This window comes from Grampus griseus (assembly GCF_964374135.1).
Source record: "Grampus griseus genome assembly, chromosome: 10".
In the NCBI taxonomy this organism is placed as follows: Eukaryota; Metazoa; Chordata; class Mammalia; order Artiodactyla; family Delphinidae; genus Grampus; species Grampus griseus.
This window is the reverse complement of record NC_139004.1, coordinates 37625757-37643890: the sequence shown is the minus strand read 5'-3', so window position 1 is coordinate 37643890 and position 18134 is coordinate 37625757. Positions and strand designations below refer to the sequence as shown.

Here is an 18134-nt window from a genome sequence, read left to right as displayed (position 1 = left end):
TGTTCCAGTAGTTTAGAAGCTTTTGCAGCAGGAATTGGATCAGATTAGTTAGGAATGGCAAGTATTAGCATATATGTTGCCATTCCCTGAGTGCCAGCCCCATGGCTAATGTCCCTAATAAATCCTATCACAAATACATTTTTCTATCTGAATGAGATTTTCATGAAAATACTGAATTTTCCTAAAAGTTCTTGAACTGTAAGTTTCTGCAAGGCAAGGTAAGTGATCAATTAAATGACTCTTTTTTCCATTCCAGGCTGCTTCTCTATTGGTAAGGTTTTTCATGTGTCATTTGTGTTTTTTTTAACCTCTGAGAAGAATTTTTAGAAACTGAAAAGCTGGGGATTGGTCGTATTGCACATACTTGTAACAACTGTATTAATAACATCTGATTTTCTTCCTATCAATAAGAAAGTATTATTGTAAGAAATTGAATTCCATTTTAAAATACTATATATAGTGCAAGTAGATCATTTTGTGATTTATTTTAAAAATGAAAGTGTAAGGTAGACATTCAAACAAGATATTTGAGAGTTAGTAAAAGATATTTAAAGAGAGCTAACAGTGTTTCAAATGGTAAGAGTTTTTAAAGTCAACTTTAAGTCCCTTGCTACTCTAAAGAATATTTTTGAAGTTCTCAAATTAAAACTTGAGTTATTGTTTTTGCATAAAGTTGCCTTTATTTTCATGACATTGTTTCCGAAATGGAGGGGCAGAGCATAAGCATCAAAAGTACAGTGGTACTTGCACATTTGTCTGAATTTAGAAGAAAGAAAAAGTAGGTTTCTGTAGTAGAGAGAGATGTGCTGAAAAATATTTCCAGTATGGTATTTGCTAGTATTTTTGTCAAGTTGTTATAGGTAAAGAGAAAGTTCAAAGTTAGTCATCTGAATTACTTAGTTATTTAGAAACTCTTGAAAACTGTTATCAATTAACCTGAATTCAATTGGAAAAAAGCCTCAAATTATATGGGGAAGAGATGTCATCTCTTTGCAAATTATTTATCTCCATGTAGATATTTTAATGAATTCAGTGTATTAATGACAATTTGTTAATTCAGTGTAACTACGGATTTTAATATATTTAAATATTTCCATTGGGACTTCCCTGGTGGCACAGTGGTTAAGAATCTGCCTGCCAATGCAGGGGACATGGGTTCAAGCCCTACTCTGGGAAGCTCCCACATGCCACGGAGGAACTAAGCCTGTGCACCACAACTGCTGAGCCTGCGTGCCACAACTAATGAAGCCCACGTGCCTAGAGCCCGTGCTCTCCAACAAGAGAAGCCACTGCAATGAGAAGCCCGCTCACTGCATCTAGAGAAAACCCACATGCAGCAGCAAAGACCCAAGGCGGCCAAAAATTTAAATAAATAAATAAATAAAGTTTTTTAAAAAAATGTTTCCATTAATTTCCAAAAATACGTAAAATTGTGTTGTCTTCTTAACCATTATTGACCGTTCATTTTTCCTTAACATCATTCAAGGATTAGAGAAGTTGTCTGTGACCATTAAAAGAAATTATAAAATCGTTTATGATTCCCACAGATTACTCAGATACTTGCCAGGTGATAGCTCATTCTTCATTTTGTTGGGGAACACCCAAATTGTTTTTTGAGGAAAATCCTGATGCAGGCATTTATACTCTGATGCTCTGTGGACGTGGGCAGTTGTCCTGGTTAGGCAGCATCTCACTTTTCTTAAGACGTTGTCTCTCTTCCTTTGCTCACTCAGCATGTTGATCTGCCTTTGCCTTGCAACACAGACACTCTCCAAGCCAGGTTCCAGTCATGGAGCATAAATACAAAGTCCCTGTGTCTCTATATCTATCAAAAGCTCAGTTGATGGAAATCATCTTTGGAGGATTGTCTGAGGAATATGGAGCTTATTATCTATTTTTCTAGAAACACTTAAGATTTCCTCTTGGATTAAGTAAGTCTGTCAGAGAGCAGTGTGCTGTGCTGTTTTGTCCTCTCCTCCCTGCCGTTGCTAATGAACTGTATTTTGGCCTTATGAAACAGTCTCCACTGATGGATGCTCTAAGTAAAGAACCATCTGAAACCCACTATTATAATTGTGTAAGGATGTTGATTAGGACATTTTTACCACATTATACAGTGTCTCCTTCATAAACATACACAGGAGGAACTCTTCTCAGGTGTTATTACAAGAATAATTATGCCTCTCTTCAGTTCTCTGAGTACCTGGTTTGTTTTTATTATATGGTTCCTATGATTCATGTCTTAACTGGTTGTATTCTCTTTGTGATGGCTTTAGTGGGCTCAGAGCCAAATTTGGGGCCCACCTCTAACAGGTATTTAGAAAGGACCTCACAATAAACATTTGCACTAACCTCACCCATACATAATTTCTTATTTATCTTGTTTATTTTTCCCCTAGTCATTTATTCTTATGTCAAGTTGTATGTATATAGTTCTAGGCTACTTTAAATCCATTGTGAAATAAAGTAGGGTATATGTAAGTAAATTTAGAATTAAACAAAATTAGGATATTAAGAACCTAGTAAGCCACTATTTTTTCAGGGAGAGGGGAGGCAGGTATGAATGTATAACAAAACATTTAATTTTATTTAATGAATATTATTTTGTCCTAGGCACTGCATTCACAGTCAACAGTAGATACATGATGATGACAGTCTAATATTATAATATGTTTTTAATGAATTTTATATTTCTCCCTTTAATTTTTTTCTACCATAGCAATGTTTTTTGTAAAGTATGAATTAATTTTAGAACTCTATGAGTTTACAATTGGGAGAAAAACTTATTGAGCAGTGTGTCCTGGATTTTATTCAGTTGTTTGGAGAACCTGATTTTCATAAAGGTAATTCCATGTTATGATGTTGCTCATGAAAACACAGTTTTATTTGTAGTTACAGTTTTTTAAATGTGATTAAGAGGAATCTTCCCAACTGTAGTACTAGTAAGTGTAATAATAAAGGCAAGCCAGTAGCTGGGGTTGTCCTTATCTCAGGCTGCTTGGCATCCTGGAAATAGAGCCCTGAAATTAGACAGATCTGAGTCTGAATCCCACTGCATATGAGTTATATGCCATTCAGTGAGTTGTTAATGTTTCTAACCATTAGTTTCTTATTTTGGAAAGTAAATATAACTATCTCACAAAGTTATGAGAATTGAATGAAATGTTTCCCAAATAATATGTGGTATGATTAGGTATTCAATAACTTGAATTTCTTCTCTGAGTATTCAGTTGGTTTTATCAGATGATCTTTAAAAAATTATTAGGAATTTCTGCTTTGGGTAATTACAGTGTTCAATTTAGGATGAAATATGTGGTTTCCTCTTTCTCCAAATATTGCTTTGATTAGTGATAGAACAGGTTAGGTCAGAGTTAAATGCTTAAAGAGGTGGGGGAGGGGATGGATCATATATTCTTTGCTTCAGCAACTTTTGCCATAAGGATTACTAACTAACAGAGCAGTTTCTCTGAACAATTCCTGTTTGCTCTCTTCTGTAAGTAAAGTATATTTTAAAAGGTGGGAATATGTGTCCTTTGAAGTAGAAATTATTAGTCTCTTCTAAGGAAGTCATGCAATTATGGAAGAAGCAATGTGAGTGAAGATGTCCATTGTAGTAGTGTTTGTATTATTTGTGTATGTGAATGAATGGAATAGCTTATAAGGCCCATCAATAAGAGAATGAGTAGTTTGTGGTTCAGATATTTTTGAAATTGTTGTGAATGATTGTTTAGTAAAATAGAAAATTCTTATGGCTTAGGTAAGGTGGGTAAAATTTATTTATATACTTTGAGTATAGCTATGTAAGGATCATTCGAAGGAAATATACCTGTCAGTAGTGGTTTTATGAAAGTTAGAAAGCATGCCTCTTTTTGTTTGTTTTAGGGTAACAGAAAAGCACAGACGATTTATGCTTCTGACTTTACTAATAACCTTGTTAAAAGATATAAGCTCATTTTTTAAAAAAGTCAGGGGATAGAAAAATATACATTAAAAAGCAAAAGTGTTAAAAGTCCTGAGTATATCAGACATTTATTCTCTGCTTATGTGTATATATCTGAATGAGTGTACATATTTTTCCCCCACAGATGGGGATAATTCTTTACTTCTGAAACTTGTTCTCTTTCCCATCAGCAGTATAACAAGTACATATTAGTATGTGGAGGGTCTTGTTAATGGCTGCAGTATACGGTACATGAGAATGTACCATAGTTTAAACTCTGCTGTATTGGATATTAAGGTAGTTTCTAGTTTTGTTCTTGTGAACTGGCTGCAATGAACATTTATGTATTTTGAACCCAACTTATATATTTTTATATTTTTAAACCCAACTTACATATTTTTGAACCCAACTTTTTAAAAAGTGTAATAGTTGCACTGTATTATTGGGCATTCTTTGCTTTCATGTATGTTTCATCATCCCAGTTAGATGGTTAAATTCTTTGATATCAGGTACTATGTTTAATGTTTCTTTTGTATCCACAAAGAATCTCATGAAGGAGATTTTTCAGTAAATGCTTAGGAAGTGATATTTTGGTATTTGTGAGTTATTACATCATTGACTCCTTTATAATGTTTTAGAGTCATAGTATAACTTTAGGGATTAAAAACTCCCCCTTGATAAAGTAATGTATGTTGAGTGAAAGTTATTTCTTATGAAATACTTTTCATTAATATTATCCTGAGTTCAATGTAAGATCACAGGAAAAACTTTCCTTATGAAATGCAATTAATTATAGTGGGACGCATTTTAGAAAAGAAACAGAGTCCATACGATTAGAATATATTTAAAATGGACTGAACTGGTGGCTAGGTTGAACTTGCTTTTCTGTTATGGTTAAAGAGTTCATGTTTGAAACACATCACTTGGATTTGAATCCCAGCTCTGCCATTTTCTGTCTGTGTGGGCACATTAGTTAACCTCTCGGTGCCTCAGTTCTCTCATCTGTAAAATGGGAATAATAATAATGTCTTCTTATAAAGTTGTGATAAAGATGTTCATTCATGTAAAGATTAAAACCAATGCCTAACAATAATAAACACTCAACACACATGTAAGTTTTTAACATTAATATCAGTTTTTTGTTGGATGCTATTGAATTTATAAGAATTGAGGGCCAAATGATAAAGTTGAAGTTTTTCTTTCATACTTCATTTTATACTTTTGTAAAGCAGTTATTGAGAATGGGCCACGTGCCAGGCATTAAGCTAAGTCCTATGGAATACAGTACTGAATAAAACAGAAGACTCTTCCTGCCCTCAAGGTGCTTATGATGAGTGGAAAACGAGATATTATTATGTCTAATATTTGAGCTTTACCATGGCCAGGCCCTTTGCTAAACCTACTGCAAAAATTATCACATTTAATCCTAACAAACATCGGACAGATTAGATATAAACGTTATCCTCATTTTATATATGAGGCCGAGAGGATTTAATTAACCTCCTCAAGGTTATATAACTACTAACTGGCAGAACTGGAATTAAAATCCAGAGCCTAATACCAAAGCCCCAGTCCTTATTTAACCACTCTGCTGGGTGGTAAATAAACATATAATAATAAATTGTGATTATTGGGGTCTGTAGGGTACTGATTAATCCTAGCTTGCCTTTTGCTTAATAGATACAGGAGTCAAATAGAGATAAAAATATGTACTTTACTACTGGAAAGCTAGCGCGGAGAATGACTTGGACAGGTGGCTCAAGTGGGCGTCTTCTTTCTTCTCCACTGAATTGAACTTGCACACTCAGTTGCAGGCATGTCAGCTAGAAACCCGATGGCATTCCTTGCTCCAAGAGGCCCCAACAGGCTTCCCAGCAGAGGAGAGGGGAAAATACTCAGCCTGCGGGTAGGCAGGCAGACTCTGAGGTGAAGAGCTGAAGAGGATGGGTCACACAGGAGGCCAGGAAATTGGACGTGCCCTCCACCTGGATGCTGAAGTTGCCAGGAATGATGACAGAAGTTGGGAGGGGCGAGAGACTTCAAGATAGGACTTTAAGATGGAAAATTCCAGGTCAGTGGATAACAGCAACAGAGGGAGAGATGTTCGTGAGCAGGAGCTTGTGTAAATCAAAGGGAAAGTTATGGTCTGGAAGTGGAAACAGTTGGCAAGGAGGACATCTACGCCACCTGCTAGTCGTGAGGTACGTGGGATATGAGAGTGAGAATCCACTCTAATGGCATAGCTATAAGAGAAGTAGTGTCTTCAAGGTACAGCCTGGTTTCAATTAAAGCAAGGAGATGGGGGAAAGTTCAGAAGTGAAGATTTACAGGAGTTTATTACAAATTGGGAGTTGAAGAGCAAGGACATAAGGTAAGGATTTGGGAGCAAAGGGAGGGGAACTTGTGGAGCCAGAGTCATATGGGAAAGAGGTTTTGGTGAGAATAGGTGATCCGAAAGCCTTGGATGTACCCATTAGAGACTGGAGATAAACAGGAGGATGAGACATGATAGAATTAACCCAAACAGTCTCTAAAAATAATTAGAATACACATCATTTCTTGCTGTAGATGTCCTGTATGATCTGGCCTCTGCCTGTATCTCTAACCTCATTCTTTTCCTCGCTCCCTTTGCTCCTCGTTTCTTCTGTCACTCCAGCATACCATATTTTTTCTACCTCTGTTTTATTTTTCCTTTGTTTGCACTTGCTTTTCTGAGAGGCAGCATAGGAAAATAGTTAATAGTGTGAGCTCTGGATCCAGACTTCCTGCACTGTCACTCTTTAGCTTTGTGACTGTGGGCAAGTTATTTATACTCTCTTGTGCTTCAGTTTCCTTATCTGTCAACTGGGGAATGATAATAAAGACTCACTAAATGTTAATAATATTATTTTTTCTTCTGCTTGAGGCTCTTTTCCACTATATCTTTACATGGTTGCTACTTTCTTATCATTCACTTCCTTCAGCTCAAATGTACTTCCTCAGACATCCTAGCTAATGTAGCATAACTCCACCAGCTTTCTGTCGCTCTTTATCCCGTTATTCTATTTTACTTATTCATAGCATTCATCACTGTGTGAAATTTATTTTATTATTCTGCTCTTCCCCTCTCCCCCCATCCCCTGAGGTCAGGGATATGTTGACTTATTCCCGACTGTATCTCAGCTTCTAGAAAGTGACAAATACTTTGTAGGTGCTCAAGAAATTTTTTTGCCAACTCATTGTCCTGAAAACATGGTGGTTTCCAAGGCCTCTGATCAGGCAGCATTTGGTGGCAAGGTGACACTGAGGCCTAGGCCAAGAAGACAGAATCCAGCTCTTTGTGTACCAATCTGTTGGCTCATCTAGATCAAGTGGCTGCTTCTTTTGTGTTATTGGGACATAGCTACATTCATTTAAAAATTTACTATCTGCTGCATTCCAGTTCCAAGCACAGAGTTGAGTAGTTGAGACAGAGACCCTAAGCCTCACAAAGTCTAAAATACTTACTACACGGCCCTTCACGGAAAAAGTTTGCTGATCCTTGATTTAGATGCATAGAAAAAAAGACAAGAAGGAAACACCAAAAATAATTAATAGATTACTTTGGATAGTAGGATTATATGTCATTTTAATTTTTATCTTTATACTTTTAAAATTTGTTAGAGACCCATTTAATTTGGAAATGAAATAGCCTTATAAATACTGATTTTAATATATTTAGAGAACATTTAATGATGAGCTTTTTATGTTTTTTTTTTCCCTTAGTGCTGCTTTTGACACAAAAACTGGGTTACGTGTTGCAGTGAAGAAGCTATCCAGACCATTTCAGTCCATTATTCATGCCAAAAGGACCTACAGAGAACTGCGGTTACTTAAACATATGAAACATGAAAATGTAAGTTAATAATTCAAGGCAGGATAAATTCTGCTGTTTAATAGACTGGAAAAAATTGTGTTTTAATTACTGCGAATGGAAATGCATTAGAGTACATCAAACTTTGGACCGTCCTTGTACTGGGGTGTTAGTGACCACTGCATTGTGTCAGGTAGATACTCAAAGCCTTGGGATGAAATCGGTGCATCTTCCTGGAGTTTCAGTTTTACTTAAAGATTTTTAGAGGGAAAGCATATAAAATTTTTTTTAATAAAAATGAATATTGTGGGCTTCCCTGGTGGCGCAGTGGTTGAGAGTCCACCTGCCGATGCAGGGGACACGGGTTCATGCCCCGGTCTGGGAAGATCCCATGTGTCGCGGAGCGGCTGGGCCCGTGAGCCATGGCCGCTGAGCCTGCGCGTCCAGAGCCTGTGCTCCGCAACGAGAGAGGCCACAACAGTGAGAGGCCCGCGTACTGAAAATAAATAAATAAATAAAAGAATATTGTGAGATAAAACACAACTCACAAGGATTTTTAACAGAAAATATTACAAAGAAGTTTCGTATTCTCTACTTGGTTTACTTAAGACTATATTATCAGAATATGGGAATCCATGGTATTTTGTGTTGTTATGGGTTTCTTCAGTGGAGAAGTTTGAGGAAGAGTGCCTTAGGTTCACTGAATGTCCTATCAGAGATGGGTATTATTTTCTGAATAATTTAATATTATAATTTTTTCTTTTAATTTTTAAAAGACAGCTTTTCTAGATTCAGGGATTTTAACAAATGTGACAAAGACATTGTTTAAGTTAAATATAACATTTTCTTGTCTATAAGTTTGGACATTTGAGAGCAATGCTGTCCTGCAAAGGAGTGCTTAAAAATCCTAATAGCATAAATAAATGGATGCAGTTGGAATATTAACTGAAAGTGAAAAAACAATTGACTGAGCACACTTATTTTCCTGAGTTTCAAAATCAAGTTAGATTGCTGTATGAAAGGAACTGTAAAATTTGTAGCATTGTAGAAACAATGGCCATAGAGATTTTAGAACTATTTGACCCTATTGGTGGTTACTGTGTAGAAAAAAAATTCAATTTTTCAGTTTATTACTTGGCTATTCAGATATTTTTCTGTTTCAGTAATTGAACTTTTTTTCTGCATAGTGAGAAAAAAATGTATTAAAATACATTTGTTTCACAAAGTACAAATTTCTTCTAAATTGAGAACATTGTGACTTAAATTTGGAATTTAAGCTGTTGTAATCACAGCTGCAGCTTATTTATTTTCATGTTTTAATTGCATCCTATTGAGAACGTCCTGTTTTCCACAGATTATCTCCATTCCTAGGTATAATTTTTATATGAGCATCCATGTGCAAACTTGAGTGTTTAAAAAGTTCAGTGCAGAGCTGCAGCCTTCCTAATCAGTGACATGTTTATAAGAAGTTGAGATATGTGGAGAAAGCTGACAGGAGAATCTTTATTCCGAAGTCTGCATAAAATCAAGGTGGTCTGGCAACTTAACTGATGGGTTTACATTTGGCTTTTAACACAGTTGAGTGTGTATGCTGTTTTTCATTACACGTTAATAAATGTGACAAAGATACTGTCATAGCTTTTTAAGAATACTTTGAAAATGGAATGCAAGCCAAGCATTTATGGAACCCCAAAGCACCTCCAGGAGGCCCCAGGATCCCACTGATGTTGTCTGTGCTAATTTAAGAACATCTACTGTAGAAGATTACCAGCACTGTAATTTATTGTTCTGCTTTATTTCATAGTCAATTTAAGCCAGTGTTTAGGGCAAAAATTATTTTGGGTTATCTGAATCCATGCCTTGGCTTTTCTAGTGATCATTGCAACAACCTTATTTAGTATGCTATATTTTAATTTTCCGTAATGAGATACTTTGAAATATGTCTTACATGATATTGGGCTGGTTGTATTTGAGCCATTCTGTATTTGTAGACGTGAAGAGGCCACAGTGATGGGATACAATTGTTTTAATTTAGGAAAGGCTATGCGACTTTAAAGAGGACTGACCGTATTAGGAAAACAGGATTTTAATTTATCTAAATTGTTTTATAAGCAGTTTGCTTAATAGCAGTCTTTTTTATATTAAAATGTTTAGGTTTTCACTGTATCGATGTAGAGGGTCACCTGTATTTAGATGGTGATTTGTTGTTTGAACAAAAGGAGGCAGATGGCTGAATGTTCATAGTTCTCCATTCTGTTGGCAAATGTTTGAAGAGGGACTGGGAAGGGGCCAAAAGACTTTGACTAAATGTAGAAAAATTCCGGAATTTCAGTCTATTCTACAAACGCTTTTTAGGTATGTACAGTGTAAAAGTATTTTTACCAGGTGAAGAACCAAGACTTCCAAGGAAGTTTAATCGAGGATTTTAAGAGGAATTCCTCTCCTTTATCTTCTCTTCCTCTCTTTCTTTCTTTCTCTTTAATGACTGTTTTGGGCCACTGTCTAACTTTTAGCTAGCTGCCTTGACTCCAAAGACAGCAGCAGCAGCAACTCAAAACTCGTGAAAAACTTAAGTAAGGATTGGTAGCAAATAGAATTTTTAGGTGCCAGAATGCATATGTGATCTTTTACACAAAAATGCCTCTGACTTACAATCCGTAGTTCATTTTCTTTATTTTATTAGTGATAATGAATGACAGATATGTAATTTTCATATGGGTTATAGGAGCTAGGGGATGTTACTCTCTGAACAAATTTACCTGGCCCATTCCTGACTGAATTTTTGACCTTGATCTCATTGACACCTGGTCTAAGGAAAGATTAAAAGGAAGCAACTGGCTAGCTGCATCCTTTTGCTGTCTGAGTAGGTACTGTACAGTTAAGGGCCTGGAGAGCTATACATTAAAAAAAACTTTTAATGATTAAGGGACTCCTTTCATAAATTTTATTTGGGAGCCTTAGAGTTAATCTTACCATGATAGAACAAGTGGTTGTTTTGGTGTGCTTGTGTTAAATACATTAAATATTGTCTTTGACTGGTTACTGACTTAAAGTGTTTTGTGAGTGTGTACCAATTTAATAAAGATATATTACTTCTGTTTGTCATTGTAGGACAGTCATCAGAGATATTTGCTGATTATTTATACTATAACCGCCTTTTCTAAATATTTAATTCCTGGGTTACTTTCTAAAGCGTCTGAAATCATAATGGCAGAAGGAGTAAGGAAATAGGCTAAAATATGACAAATTAAAAATAAATTTCCATTTAAGAAATGAGAAATGAATCGATTATGGAATGTTCCCCAAATCTATTTTAATGCTGGGAAACTTTTGTTTTACAGTATTTTCCTTATGATTAATACTCCATAAATAGGATTAATAGAGAAGGGATATTTGTAAAAGCCCACAAAAAATTAAAAATACTTTGATGTAACATGAGTGGCTTTAATGTCATAAAATGTGTCCCTTTTAAGGAAATTAAAACTTGATAGAGTATTTGCTAATATGCTTTGTTCTATTATTTTTTTCCAAATTAGTCATTGTGCTTCTTGCAGCCATACTTTTTAATCATTTGAATAATTGAATTTAGCTTTATATGTCATGTTTTGTTACTGGAAGTAGCTGCTTCAAATAGTTTGTTTCTGTGATTTGTATTTTACAATTCATTATAAAACTCTGAAGTTTCTGGTCACGATTTATTTTGGTAATCCACAGCAGGTCAGTCTACATAATCTTCCCCAAAATACTATGAAAATAAGCAATGGTATACACGTGTCTTTCATCTGAGGAAAATGAGGCTCAGAGAAGATACTTTTATTTATGTAACAAATATTAATTGAACTGCTGTGTGCCCGGCAACATCCCATGTTTTGGGGTTATTGGAATGTAAAAGAAAGAAGCTCCTGGGTCTAAGAAGTCACAGATTGATTGGGGGTTCATATTTACAGCTGTTTGATTCTAAATACCTATTGTGTTTTCAGATTGAAATGGGAGTTTTTATTTAAAATGCTTGGACTTGTTTCACTTTAGTGTGTTTGAGATAACCCTTGCATGAATAATCCTGTGTAAATTGGATCTCTAGTAGTTTAATTTTATTTTGATCTGAGGATATTTTCAAAGCCACAATTCAAATAATGTAAAACAATGTAAATTGTTTTTAAGTTTTCTTGTTGAGAAGATGGGGCATCTCAAATAACAAGAATCAGTGATTAGAAAATATTGGAGCAGGTGAATAAAATTGGCTTCTAGCTCTCAGCTATCAGAAGTACAAGAGGGTATAGGGGGTAGTAATCAAAAGACCAGAGGTTGGGACTTCCCTGGTGGCGCAGTGGTTAAGAATCCGCCTGCCAATGCAGGGGACACTGGTTCGAGCCCTGGTCCAGGAAGATCCCACATGCCACGGAGCAGCTAAGCCCGTGCGCCACAACTGCTGAGCCCACGTGCCACAACTACTGAAGCCCGTGTGCCTAGAGCCCATGCTTCGCAACAAGAGAGGTCACTGCAATGAGAAGCCCGCGCACCGCAACAAAGAGTAGCCCCCACTCACTGCAACTAGAGAAAGTCTGCACAGCAGTGAGGACCCAATGCAGCCAAAAATTAATTAATTAATTAATTTTTAAAAAGACCAGAGGTCTTAAGCCAGGACTGTATCAAACTCAAGGAGAACAATTATGATTTAGATGGGAAAGGAAAAAGAAAATGATTTGACTTAATTTAAAGCACTATTCAGAGCTATTATAAGGTCATAGATAACACTATTGGTGGGGATATAAGTTGGCCTCATCTTTATGGAGGACAGTTTGACAATGTTAAGATCCTTAAGCATATTGATGTCCTTTGATCTTGTAATTCTATTTCTTGAAATTTATTCTCTGGAAGAAAATACAAGATGTATATATGCACGCATGCACACATATGCACATATACTTGCAGTGTTCCTTAAATGTCCAAAGATAGGAACTTGGTTTTATTATGGTGTATACAAATGGTAGAACATATTATTGAAAAACATTTGAGGACATGAGAAGAGTCATTATTTGTTAAGTGACAAGGCAGGATATAAAACTGTATGCATAGTATAACCCTGATTTAATTTATGTACATCAGAAAAATCAAAGAAAGTATCTCAAAATGTTAATGATAGTTATAACCAGTAGTACAATTAGAGGTAATTTTCGTTTTCTTGTGTACGGTTGCCTGGATAAGGAGATGATGGATAACTGTACCTTTCCTTTGCAATAAGATGCAAAGACTTGAAAAGCTATTCTTCTTGAATTCCAAGGTCTTTTTTTAGTTTGTTTCCCTCCCACTGTTGTGGCCTCTCCCGTTGCGGAGGACAGGCTCTGGACGCTCAGGCTCAGCGGCCATGGCTCACGGGCCCAGCCGCTCTGCGGCATGCGGGATCCTCCCAGACCGGGGCACGAACCCGTGTCCTCTGCATCGGCAGGCGGACTCTCAACCACTGCGCCACCAGGGAAGCCCTGAAATTGCTTTTAGAAGTTGATATTTGTGTGGGGGTTTTTTGGGTTTTTTTTTTTTTTTTGTCTTATAAATTTATTTATTTATTTATGGCTGAGTTGGGTCTTTGTTGCTGCATGCGGGCTTTCTCTAGTTGCGGCGAGTGGGGGCTACTCTTTGTTGTGGAGCACAGGCTCTAGGCGTGTGGGCTTCAGTAGTTGTGGCACACGGGCTCAGTAGTTGTGGCGCACGGGCTTAGTTGCTCCAAGGCATGTGGGATCTTCCTGGACCAGGGCTCGAACTCATGTCCCCTGTGTTGGCAGGTGGATTCTTAACCACTGTGGCACCAAGGAAGCCAAAAGTTGATATTTGAATGAGTGGTGTAACATTCTAATTAAAAGTGCTCTTTTGGGCTTTCCTGGTGGTGCAGTGGTTGAGAGTCTGCCTGCCAATGCAGGGGACGTGGGTTCGTGCCCCGGTCCGGGAGGATCCCACATGCCACGGAGCGGCTGGGCCCGTGAGCCATGGCTGCTGAGCCTGTGCGTCCAGAGCCTGTGCTCCGCGGCAGGGGAGGCCACAAGCAGTGAGAGGCCCATGTACTGCAAAAAAAAAGTGCTCTTTTTCATGATAATATTTTGAGTGTTGGTATATTTTACTGAGTCCACGGTCATGGATCAGTTTTCATGAAGCCCATTTAGCTTTTGTTTTTTCCATTTCCAGTTTCCCTTAAATCTTGCTGAACATATTGCACATGAATTATATGTCTTGTTTGCCTTCTTAGTGCCTAGCTTTGTGGAAATGAGTGGTCTGGATTTTAGGAGGAACTGGGGAAGGGGGGGATGTTAAATTAATCAGTGTAAAGTCATAACCAGAAAAACTGCTCAAAGACCATGGATTACTGAGTATTAAGTAGCTCTTTGCTTTACCCTTGTATAAAGATAGCTTTTTTTTTCATTTTTATAGTCTGATCTAAATACCTGATAGTGATTAATAATCTTAATATTAAGAATATTATAAGAATAATACCAAGAATATACTGAGAAGATATATTGGGGCTTTAAAAATGTCAGTTTTGAAGACTATGTAGTAATTTTTATTGAATAATAATATATTTTAAAAAGAAAAATGATACTGTAACAACAGCTGTAGAAGTATGACTTTTTTCTGTTTGTTAATCATTAGACTATCAGTGCATGTGTAAGGTCAAGAGTCCTAAATCTTTTTGCTTCCTGATAAGCTAATGGTTATATGTGACCAAATTCTAAAGACATGAAGATTTTAGTAGTAAAATGAGTTATTATGAAAAGTGACATTTAACAAGTAAAAAACAAAAGCATAATTTGGGTAAAAAATAAGTTGGAGTTATTAAGTATATGATAATGTAATGTTATTGAACTGAGAGCAGGATTTGGAATTAGTTCCTATTAAAATGACTAAGACCTGGGCTTCCCTGGTGGCTCAGTGGTTGAGAGTCCGCCTGCCGATGCAGGGAACGCGGGTTCGTGCCCCGGTCCGGGGAGATCCCACATGCCGCGGAGCGGCTGGGCCCGTGAGCCATGGCCACTGAGTCTGCGCGTCTGGAGTCTGTGCTCCGCAACGGGAGAGGCCACAGCAGTGAGAGGCCCGCGTACCACAAAAAAAAAAAAAAAATGACTAAGACCTGATGGATAAGTTCAGTATTTATTTACTGTTTGATTTTTATGTTTTCTTATAGGTGATTGGTCTGTTGGATGTTTTCACACCTGCAAGGTCTCTGGAGGAATTCAATGATGTGTGAGTAAATCCTCTGTGTTTGCCTTCCTCCACTAGAGGTTAAAGATTAGCAGCCCATTTCTAATCCTGAACCACTTAGCACTATCAGACTTAGATTCTTTATTCCTGTCATCCAGCTCTTCTGCGGAATGGGGAATGGATACAGAAAATGTATATTTTGGGGGGTATAAGTTCGTATTTTCATCATCTCAGGCACATTGTGCCCTATTTGGAGACACAGTGGTGGGTCCTGGCAACAGTTCCATGGAGAAGAGTATAGGGAGTTTTGACCATGATTTTTATTCTCAAATTGTCTGTCCCAGCTTTCAAAGGGACATGTTTATATCAAGAAATGTAGTGGTGGGCTTCCCTGGTGGCACAGTGGTTAAGAATCCGCCTGCCAATGCAGGGGATATGGGTTCGAGCCCTGGTCTGGGAAGATCCCACATGCCACGGAGCAGCTCAGCCCGTGTGCCACAACTACTGAGCTTGCGCTCTAGAGCCCGTGAGCCACAACTACTGAGCCTGTGTGCCATAACTACTGAAGCCCGTCTGCCTAGAGCCCATGCTCCGCAACAAGAGAAGCCGCTGCAATGAGAAGCCCATGCACCGCAATAAAGAGTAGCCCCCGCTCGCCACAACTAGAGAAAGCCCATGCAGCAACGAAGACCCAGCGCAGCCAAAAATAAATAAAATTATTTAAAAAAAAAAAAAAAGAAAGAAATGTAGTGGAGTCCTGGTTCCATATAGATTCTTCCATTTCTTTTATCCTGCTTGTGTGTGGGAAATGCATGCTGATCTTTAAAGTATTGAATTTCTGTACTGGGACAAATGGTGAGCCTCATGTGTTTAGAAAGCTGATTCTCCCAGTTTTGTGACCATCTCTATTGTTTTAGCCTGGGGAACCCCCCCCTAGAAAGAGGGCCTGAGATTCTCAGGAACCAGTAGTTGAGGGCTAGGGAAAAGGAAACAGAGAGGAAGAGAAAGTTGCTACGAGGATATGTTATTAAGTCAGTCACCATTTTGTGCAACTGGGCTGAAAACTGCCAGGGTCTTCAGTTTTCCAAAAGTTGTGTAGAATGCACCTCAGATGGGAGCATTTACCCACTGGCTTCTGACTCCATTGTCAAGTGTTGCCCCATGGGGCAGTAATGCCCTCACCTGCCCAGGTTGCACCTGTATGAGTACAAGATAGATTCCAGCAAGTGTTGTGGATGTTGTGCAGGTGTTGTGTATGTGTGAGTGCTCTACTGTAGCTTTCCCAATATCTGAATTAACATAACCTCCCATCCCCAATTCACAAGTATACTATACCATAAGAGAGAAGGAACACCTTAAATTTAGGGTTATACATTTTGTCCTGGTGAAATTTTGGCGTTCCTAAGTGGACAGGAGGACTATTGTGAAAATCCAAATAAAATTGCAGATCTTGGCCTCTCTTCCTTAACCTCTACTCTCCACTGTCCCCGGTGCTGAACTTAACCCCACCCTTCTCCTGGGCTCAGTTTCTTCTACCCTTATCCTAGGCCAAGTGCAAGCACCATTTGCTCATTTCCCAAAGAACAAGTGGGAGGGAGTGGAGGAGATGTTTGAGATTGTGTGTTCTGCCTAATGAAAGGGGAAAAAAAAATTAAAAAGAAATGTGGAATATTAAATGGAAAGAGAAAGAGGAAGGTAGCAAAAAAATCTCCCACCACTTGAACTTAGTTGGAACATGATATGACTGTGAGTCGAAGATGAAAGAAGGAGAATCTAGTCTAAGTGCAAGAACTCCCACCCACTTTAACCTTGATCCTGCTAATGAAAGTTTAAGAAAAAACTTTGAACTTCCTTCAAGCAAAGGGGAAAAAAAAGGCAGTAACTAAGAACAGCTGTGCTTCCTGAGCCCTGCGTGTCTCTAGAATGTGGAGGCTTCTAAAGCCTCCCTACTGGATGCCCCAGGCAGAAGCATGTGTGTTGCAAGTTGTTGAGCTCTGCTGTAGGCCATGTTTGGAAAAGAGAATATTGCCATGATGTTTTTTTTTCTTTAACATTAATTCATTAATTTTTACTTTTTTGAGGATTTTTTTTTTTAAAGTAGCTTTAGGTTTACAACAAAATTGAGGGGAAGGTGCAGAGGTTTCCTGCTTACCCTCCTGCCCCTGTACATGCATAGCTTCCCTCATTATCACCAGAATGGTATATTTTTCACCAAGAATGGACCTATATTGACACATCATAATTACCCAAAGTCCATAGTTTATCATAGGATTCACTCTTAGTGTTGAAAAGTTTATGGATTTAGACAAATATATAATGACATATCATTATAATATCATACAGTGTATTTTCACTGCCCTAAGAATGATGGGTTTTGATATTCTGTCTAAATGTGGAAAAAATGCTGAAGTAATATGTTTGTGAATTACTTTAGAAAACATTTGAATCAGGATTGAGCTGTAGCCCAAAATTTCAGGTGTGACGAGGATTGATTTTTTTTTTTTTTTTTAAGAAAGGAATTGATAATTCGCTGACCTAGGCTAATGCTGTATTTTGCCTTAATCAGGCATATGGAACTGGATTATGAGCCTGTTTTTCCTATGTCAAAGACCTTATTTAAGGCTAGTGTCTTTGGGAGGTTAAGTTTTATCCATTGTGGTGCCTGTTGGCTCCTTTATCCATTTGAAGGCTCACTGACTTACAAGCATACCCACTGAACTGAAATTGCATTTATTTCTTCATTCATTCATTCAACAGATACCATGGCTACTGAGCAGGAATCTATTCTTTCTGTGTAACTGTAGCTGGGTTCTATTTGCTTATTTATTTCCAGCTTTACTGAGATATAACTGACATACAACATTGTGTAATTTAGGTTTTGATTGTTTATAAATAAGAACTTAGTTCACCGTTTGGGAGCAAATCTTAGTACTACTTGTTGAATACTTGCTGAGCAGAGTGTTAGAACAAGGCTCAGGATAATCAGAAACACTAGTCTTTCCCTTGATGAAATAAAAATCTTGTTAGGGGAAATAAATTCAAAACACTTTTGTAGGGGCTTCCCTGGTGGCACAGTGGTTAAGAATCTGCCTGCCAATGCAGGGGACACGGGTTCGAGCCCTGGTCCGGGAAGACCCCACATGTCACAGAGCAACGAAGCCCATGTGCCACAAC

General features: G+C 37.6%; 1 protein-coding gene across 3 annotated transcripts in view; it reads left to right on the top strand.

The window, feature by feature from the left end:
• MAPK14 (mitogen-activated protein kinase 14) overlaps nucleotides 1-18134 on the top strand; it is a 72334-nt gene that overhangs the window by 13711 nt on the left and 40489 nt on the right. For all 3 annotated transcript variants that reach the window (XM_082662930.1, XM_082662929.1, XM_082662931.1), the window contains exons 2-3: nucleotides 7685-7814; nucleotides 14944-15002. In XM_082662930.1, coding sequence (XP_082519056.1) covers nucleotides 7685-7814; nucleotides 14944-15002 — 189 coding nt within the window. The remainder of the gene's footprint in view (nucleotides 1-7684; nucleotides 7815-14943; nucleotides 15003-18134) is intronic.